Source organism: Coffea arabica, chromosome 10c, assembly GCF_036785885.1.
Source record: "Coffea arabica cultivar ET-39 chromosome 10c, Coffea Arabica ET-39 HiFi, whole genome shotgun sequence".
Classification (NCBI taxonomy): domain Eukaryota; kingdom Viridiplantae; phylum Streptophyta; class Magnoliopsida; order Gentianales; family Rubiaceae; genus Coffea; species Coffea arabica.
The window spans coordinates 9,271,246-9,278,261 of NC_092329.1; the positions used below are offsets into that span (position 1 = coordinate 9,271,246).

The 7,016-nt window shown below is 37.0% G+C and overlaps 1 protein-coding gene across 6 annotated transcripts; it reads left to right on the forward strand.

Moving 5' to 3' along the window:
- Window positions 1-1,204: 1,204 nt before the first annotated feature.
- LOC140015706 (GATA transcription factor 19-like) lies at window positions 1,205-6,605 on the forward strand. Of its 6 annotated transcripts, none has more exons than XM_072068482.1 (11): window positions 1,205-1,345; window positions 1,440-1,768; window positions 2,846-2,932; window positions 3,018-3,151; window positions 3,774-3,887; window positions 4,007-4,121; window positions 5,166-5,225; window positions 5,494-5,562; window positions 5,643-5,705; window positions 6,050-6,130; window positions 6,209-6,605. In XM_072068482.1, the coding sequence occupies exons 2-11, from the start codon at window positions 1,442-1,444 to the stop codon at window positions 6,275-6,277; spliced, it is 1,119 nt and encodes a 372-aa protein (XP_071924583.1). In that variant the 5' UTR covers window positions 1,205-1,345; window positions 1,440-1,441; the 3' UTR covers window positions 6,278-6,605. The 6 variants fall into 6 exon arrangements, 5 of the variants coding, with proteins under 5 accessions (XP_071924583.1, XP_071924584.1, XP_071924586.1 ...); XM_072068483.1 differs by having other exon boundaries at window positions 1,208-1,345; window positions 1,429-1,768; XR_011822327.1 differs by lacking the exon at window positions 1,205-1,345 and having other exon boundaries at window positions 1,352-1,768; window positions 5,494-5,530.
- The last annotated feature ends 411 nt before the right edge of the window (window positions 6,606-7,016 follow it).

Genomic DNA, 7,016 nt, shown 5'->3' on the forward strand with positions numbered 1-7,016 from the left:
TCCAGATGTAGGAGCCCAGCCCTTGGTACCCAATTACTGAGGGAAATTTTGAGTGACCTCTGTTCCTTGCACTGTTCTAGTAATTGTTAGCAGTTAAGCCATTTCTTAGGGGAAGAAAAAATATAGAATATCGTAATGCTTAGGTCTTATTTGGATCGTCATTTTTTTCTCATAAAAATCGAAAGATTTGCCAATTTGTTCTCTCACATATTCGATAAAAACTTTTTTGGCCCTTAAACATTTGAAATCAACCAAAATAGGTCCTCAGATATAAAAATGTTCGCCTGTTTGATCCTAAAATTGAATTTTTTTTTCTTATTTTTCTGATCAAAAAGTGCACGCTTCTCTCACATGTCTATAATTTCAATGGCTAAAAGGGAAGCACACTTTGCTTCCTACTTAAAAAAAAATAAAGAAAAGAGTGTCGAGGGAGAAGAGGAAAGTGTGAGAAAGGAAGGAAGAAATGGTAAGGCCTTTTTTTTTTTTCTCCCTTTTAAATTAGAGATGAAGCATTATTTTCAATTTAGCTTTTGAAATTATAAGCACACGAGAGAGGCGCACACTTTTGGCTATCGGATGGACTATTTCGACTGATTTTAAATGTTAGGAATAAAAAAAAAATTTCGAAGATATAAGAAACTACATTAACAAATTTATATTTTTTATGTACGCATTTTTCAGTTTTTTTTTTATCTTACATATATTAAAACATTATTGTGAATTTTTTTTTTTTTTACAAAATTTTGATAAAATAGTAATCCAAACAAACTCAACCGCCATGTGGCATTTTCATATCCGGACCCACCCACCAATTAAAGTATTCCTCAACAATTCTTCCACGAACCACTCGTCCCTTCCTTTTATGTATATATGTATATATATATTTTTTTTTTGCTATTTTTCGCATATAAAATAAGGACCACTCCCAAATCTAAGCCAAAATGCTCGTCTTCTTCATCATACATACAATGCCACATTATCCATTCTCCCAAGCCATCGCTGGGTCCCGCTACAAAACCCAAGAAACAACCGCACAAACTCTCTCGGGAGCACCATAAGCAATGCATCCGCGTCGCTCCGTATCGTTCCTCCTCCATGCATAATGATTTTCTTATAAAATTAAGCCAACGATTTTACCAAATCAAAGCGTCTTCAATTCAATGAAACAGACCCCGGGGCATATCCTGCAAATTTTTACCTTTTTATGGTCTTCTTAATAAATATATTCTACTGTACGGAATACATTTAATCTTTTCGTATATGTATACGTACGTATACCAGTGCGTGTCTGTGTGAGAGAGAAATCAGGGAGAAAATGGAAAGATAAATAAAACGCCAACGAAAGGTGATGATCATGAAGAGCCTCTTCTTTCTTTTTTTTTTTTTTTTGGGTTCGATTTAATGGTGAAATAATGATTAATTGATTAGGAATTTTTTAGTTATGGCGGGGATTCCTAAGGCAATGAAGGCGCGTCACTACGATGACGGCGGCGACGACCGAGTGGACGACGACGAGGAGGAGGAGGAGGAAGAGGAAGACGAGGACGAGGACGAGGACGAGGACGAGGACGGAGGAGGAGATGACGTCATGGGTGACGTCAACGAGGTTCATTTGAACTCTGTAGGTAATCATAATCACCGCCACAAGCAGCAGCACCACAGCCACCGCGCAGGAGGTGGTGGTCAGGTGGTGGCGACGAGGACGAGTGAGCTCACTCTTGCTTTTGAAGGTGAAGTCTATGTTTTCCCAGCTGTCACTCCTCAAAAGGTAACTTTTTTTTTTCTTTTTTGGTAGTAAATGGTAATCAGTAATTTACATGATAAGGTTGATCTTAATTTTTTTTTTTTTTTTGGTATGAATATGTGTTTTTGGTGTTGTCCGTGTATTGCTGTTAATGGAAAGTTGATGGTGGTGAACTTTTATTGGCGTGTTTCTTTATTTGGTGAGATACCTACACTGTGTGCGTTTGTGCGTGTTTTTAAATAGTCCATGCGCATGCTTTCCTCGTCAACATCGTTTATTTCTTTAGAAATATTTTGATCTCTAAGAAGAAACTGCTAAGCAGTAGGAAAACTCTAATTTTCAGAGGAATGAGTATTTATTATTAATGTCTTTGAATATGATGTTCGTGATCATATCTTCATTAACGATGTTTTCTGCTTTTATCTTTTGATAAAGTGGGAAAACTTGTGTTCTTTCGGAAAGAATGTGTTACTATTTTCTCAGCTTCTGTTCCGGACTTTTATGTGTGTTTTTAGTCTTTTTCCCTTTCTAAGGAATATGTGTTATGATGCTAATCATTTTATGACTTTTGCTCCGTTTATGACTCCTCACTTAGTAAATCCAAGTTCTTAATCCTCCCAAAGGGTAAAGCATCTTTATGAATTTTCCCCAGTTCTTTTGAGCCTTTTACCTTGATATTTGTTGTGGCCTTCATTGGCATGACCTGATTTTTAAACAAGCTCCCTGCTAGTCTTTGATTTTAAGTTAACTTACAGAAGTAACAAAAGAAATGGGCATTGGTGTAGAGTCATTGTGAGGATTTTTGGTTTTTATTCTTTTTTGTTTTAACTTTTTTATTTATATTTGTCTGTTGGCTATTGGCTTGTAGCGTCATGTATGTCCAAGAATCTTCAATGAGGGAATGATATGGTATGTTATAGTCCAAGATTTTTGGAATCCAAGTTTTGACTTAAAACAGTGATTAAAATAGAGAGTAGGCAGGCATTCTGCAGTGAAAGCAGCTACTTTCTGTGTAAGCAACTTGGAGCACTGCGAATATTCATCTTTATGGGATAATATTGTCATCAGAGAGTAATTTGTTGCTACATGCCTCACAAGCAGGTGCAAGCAGTTCTCTTGCTTTTAGGTGGACGTGATGTACCTACTTCTGTTCCTGCTAATGATGTCATCTTTGATTCAAATAGAAAGGTATTTCTTCAGTTGACAGCATCAAAGCAATTCCTAATAGTTATTAGATTGTTGTTTCATGCACTGCTCTGAATAACTCTTTTAGGGTGTGGATGATACACTGAAGCGGTCCAATGTCTCAAAAAGAATAGCTTCTTTGGTTAGATTCCGTGAGAAACGGAAGGAGAGATGCTTTGACAAGAAAATTCGCTACAGCATTCGCAAAGAAGTCGCTCAAAGGTGTATAATTATGTGGTTATTTGCGTATTTTGCTCATAGAAGCTTATTTCATCTCTTAACTTCTATCTGTTACCCTGATATATGTTCATCCTTGTATTATACATTAATTTGCTTTAAGTATAGAGTATTGATGGTCTTTAATCTTTTTTGGCGGTTTATGTGACACTCCTGCAATTCAAGATTCTGACATTTTAATTTTTGAAAGACTGAAGACTCTGCAAACTTGTAGATTTCTTTCTGCTGCCTGCTTCCCTCTTACGCTTCTCTGCTTAGAAAGGAGTTTGCAGATTTATTAAGGGCTTCTTGCTTAAAACAACGGGCAATGAACAGAACCAGGGCATCCATTTTAACTAGGTCAGCACTATTTAAGGAAAACAACCTAAAGGAGGAGTTGTCTCACAATTCAGCCAAAAGCTCTAGTGATTGGGGTACCAGGACAGTTTCTGTTAGAATAAAGATCAACCTGAACTAAAGTATTACAAAATTAACCCCTAAAATCATTCAAAATTGCCAATTGCACTTTTCTTCCACATTTCCATGGTAATATTTGCTCCAGCAGAGAGATATCTATGATCCTGACTTTTACCATGATATAACTTTATTGTGTATTGTCCTCTACCAGAATGCACCGCAAGAACGGTCAGTTTGCATCAGTGAAAGATGGTTCTGGTTCTTCTAATTGGGTTTCATCAAAGAATAACCTTCAAGGAGATGATAAATCTCATCCAGAAACTGTGTGAGTTACCTCTTCTATTTGAATTTGTTGCTCCAGCCATTGCGAGTTTTGGTTTTTCTTCCCTCTTAAAACAGTATGCGAAAGTTAGTTTTCCTTCTACTTTTTTGCAAAATTTACAGTCTTCGCAGATGTCACCATTGTGGTGTTGGTGAGAATTCTACTCCTGCAATGCGCCGTGGTCCCACAGGACCAAGAACTCTATGCAATGCATGTGGGCTTATGTGGGCAAACAAGGTGCATAACATCTTCATAAAGATTTTACTGGTTTAATTTCAAGGTCACATGTTCTTAAATATGTTTTTTGGGGAAATTGAGATTTCCTGTAACATTCCAGTTTCTTGCAGTTACTTTTTATCCTGTGTGCCTCTTTGTTAGGCAGCTGAACAACTTGATTTGTTCATTCTTTTCTTCTTCTATGTGCTGAAGTTATTCACTCTTTAGCTTAGACATTGTTTTCAAACTTCAAGATGGATGTAAATGACACAAAAAGTAATGTATCATGTAAAAGATGGCTTAGTCAATCAAATCCCGATTTTGGCTATTTGGTTATTTTTGCTTGGTTTTATTTGTGATGAAGTTGGCTTTTTTAAGGAAATTGTGCTTTTTATATGTCATACACTAGGTAGATCTCTTTGAATCTAATTAAGTGAGAAATCATTGAGAGGGAACTACTAGCGTTTTCTATTTTTATTTGTTTAAGGGTGAGCACAAATTTGAAGCCATGGGTACAAAAGCAGTATATTAATTCCTTATCCTGTTAGTTGTGAGAAGTGATTTCTCCTTTTCCTGCTTCCATTTTTTAGAGACCTTGGCTTAAGAGAGACAGATAGACATCTGGAAGTCCTAAACTTCAAGGAGTTGTTTAATTTGTAGAGAGGTGCATGGTAAATTTTCAATGTCTGGTTGCAACAGATAAATAGATGTTTGAATTTGCTAACAAGGTTGTTTCTCGTGTTTTACTTCTTTCGTCTCTGTGCAGAGATATTTAGGTATCAGGGAAGCTAACAAAAAATTTTCTCATCGAGTTTTTTGCTTAATATTTACTTGTTATCACTCTTTCTCTCTCAAGCCATTACAAGCTATTGTAGTTTCTATCACCTTTTTTTTTTCTGAAGTTGATTGCTTGTATGTTTAGTTTACTTAGTTTCCCTATGATTCCTGGTTGTTGCTTTCTGTTCTATTAAAAAAAAAATCATCATCTTAATTTCGGAATTTGTAATGTTTTGATTTTTTTTTTCCGTAGTTTATGCCATTCATGTTATATCCTTGGTTGAGCAGGGAACACTAAGAGATCTGAGCAAGGGAGGGAGGACTAGTTCTTTACACCCTGTGGAACTGGTATTGCTTTGACTAGCATGGCTAAAAATTTATTTGGTGCATGGCAACTGAGTTCCATCCTCACAGCTGACTGAATTTTTTTAGTTCCATCTTCACAGCTGACTGTTTTTTTTTTCAATGGCCACTTAGTCACTTAGTTTGACATTTGTTACTAAAACTTGCTACCTTTCTTTGAATCATCACCAGATATCCATCATATACATTATAAGCCATTCCAGTGACCAAATGTCATTTTATAATTGCATCACAATATTCATTGTGTGTACAGGGGACCCCTTGTGACATCAAGCCTTTAGTCCTTAAAGGTGAAAATTCTTCTGGCAACCAGTATGAACATGTATGTCATGTGTGACTTGTTAAGGAGGCGTTTGATTAGTATAGTTATAGTAGTCCTGATGATATTTGCACTATATGCAGGCAACTCCTTCAAAGGCTTTAACAGATGGAACTGACAAGTATTCTGCCAATCCAGATGAAGGGGTATGCCCTCATGTTTAACATGACGTTGCAATCTGTCAATGCTCTGAGCAGTTGAAGTCTCATGGATGAATTACAGTCTTGATTTTCTCGAAAGTGTCAAATTTGGTTAAAATTGGCAATCCCATTATTTCTGCATGAATATGTTGCTTTTGAAGCATTCTGATTTAAGCGGTCCAATCATTAGCTCGTATTATTTTTTGTGCGTATTTTTAAAGTGGTATTTTTTTCAGTCAAATAATTCACCAAATCACCTCATTTGTGAACATTATATCTTTGTGAACTCATGAACCTTTCATCTTGGTTTTGTCTGTGGCCTAAAATGGTCATGCCTTCCCCTTCTGCAGCATCTTGGTGGATCTGGTGAAGATCTTACAAATCATGTGCCTGTGGGCATTCCAGCCTCTTCTGGCGACCTTAACGAGCAGGTAATGCATGTGACTTTCTACAGCTCTTTGGATTTTGTGCAGTCGACGATTTTCTTATTTGGAAACTCTCCACCACAGGAAGGTCTTCTTGATTTTACAAGTACATCCGAGACAGAAGTAGATATCCCCACCAACTTTGGTGAGTAGTTTCACTCGTTCCACTCGTGGGTGCATCGAGTTCCCTGTAAATTCGTTCCTCTTGTATTCTGTTATGTAGCATTAGATTTATTTGTACCTTCATAATGACGACCCCGTTGAATGGGTGCACCATCACCACTGTTGTGATGATGCTCAAATTCTTGAATGAGGTGCTCTGTGAGAAAACTAACAGTTAGTGTAGTGTAATTGCGGTTGTTCATAGGAGTTGGTGTTGTTAAAACAAGCATTTGAAGACAATGTTAGTGTATGAGAGTGTAATTATTGATGTGTATTGTGGATAAGCTATCAGTTTAAAACATCATTGTTTCGTTGGGCAGCTCTCCGTTTGACAACATTGATGTTTGAACCGGTGAGGTCGATTGCATAGTTTTAGACTTTCTTTCTTGAGCTTATGATTTCTGACCTAACTTTTGATCTGCACCGTGTGCGCTTGGTTTGGGTGATACCTGCTATTCCTTACCAAATCCCAACCCGAATGGGAGAAAGGAGAAAAAGACTAGTCAAGAAGGGAATGTTGACAAATGGGGAAACAAAGATCTCGTTCTCAACAGCTGCCTTAACCCAAGCATGTAACTTGCCCTCTTCCTTGAAACAAGAAAGAATAACCTAATTCCTTTCTCTTGACTGAAAGAAGTTGATGGACAAAAGGAATTTTAACTCCGAAAGAAGCACTTCATGAAAGGACACAGTCGCTTCCTTCTGGACCTTAGCTATGATCTTAGGCGGA

Excerpts from the sequence above, each read along its gene's own strand:
- LOC140015706 (XM_072068482.1), top strand. The coding sequence starts at position 1,442 with ATGGCGGGGATTCCTAAGGCAATGAAGGCGCGTCACTACGATGACGGC. Across the intron at positions 1,769-2,845 it reads CAGCTGTCACTCCTCAAAAG|GTGCAAGCAGTTCTCTTGCT; the intron begins GTAACTTTTTTT and ends CCTCACAAGCAG. Across the intron at positions 5,226-5,493 it reads CTTTACACCCTGTGGAACTG|GGGACCCCTTGTGACATCAA; the intron begins GTATTGCTTTGA and ends TTGTGTGTACAG.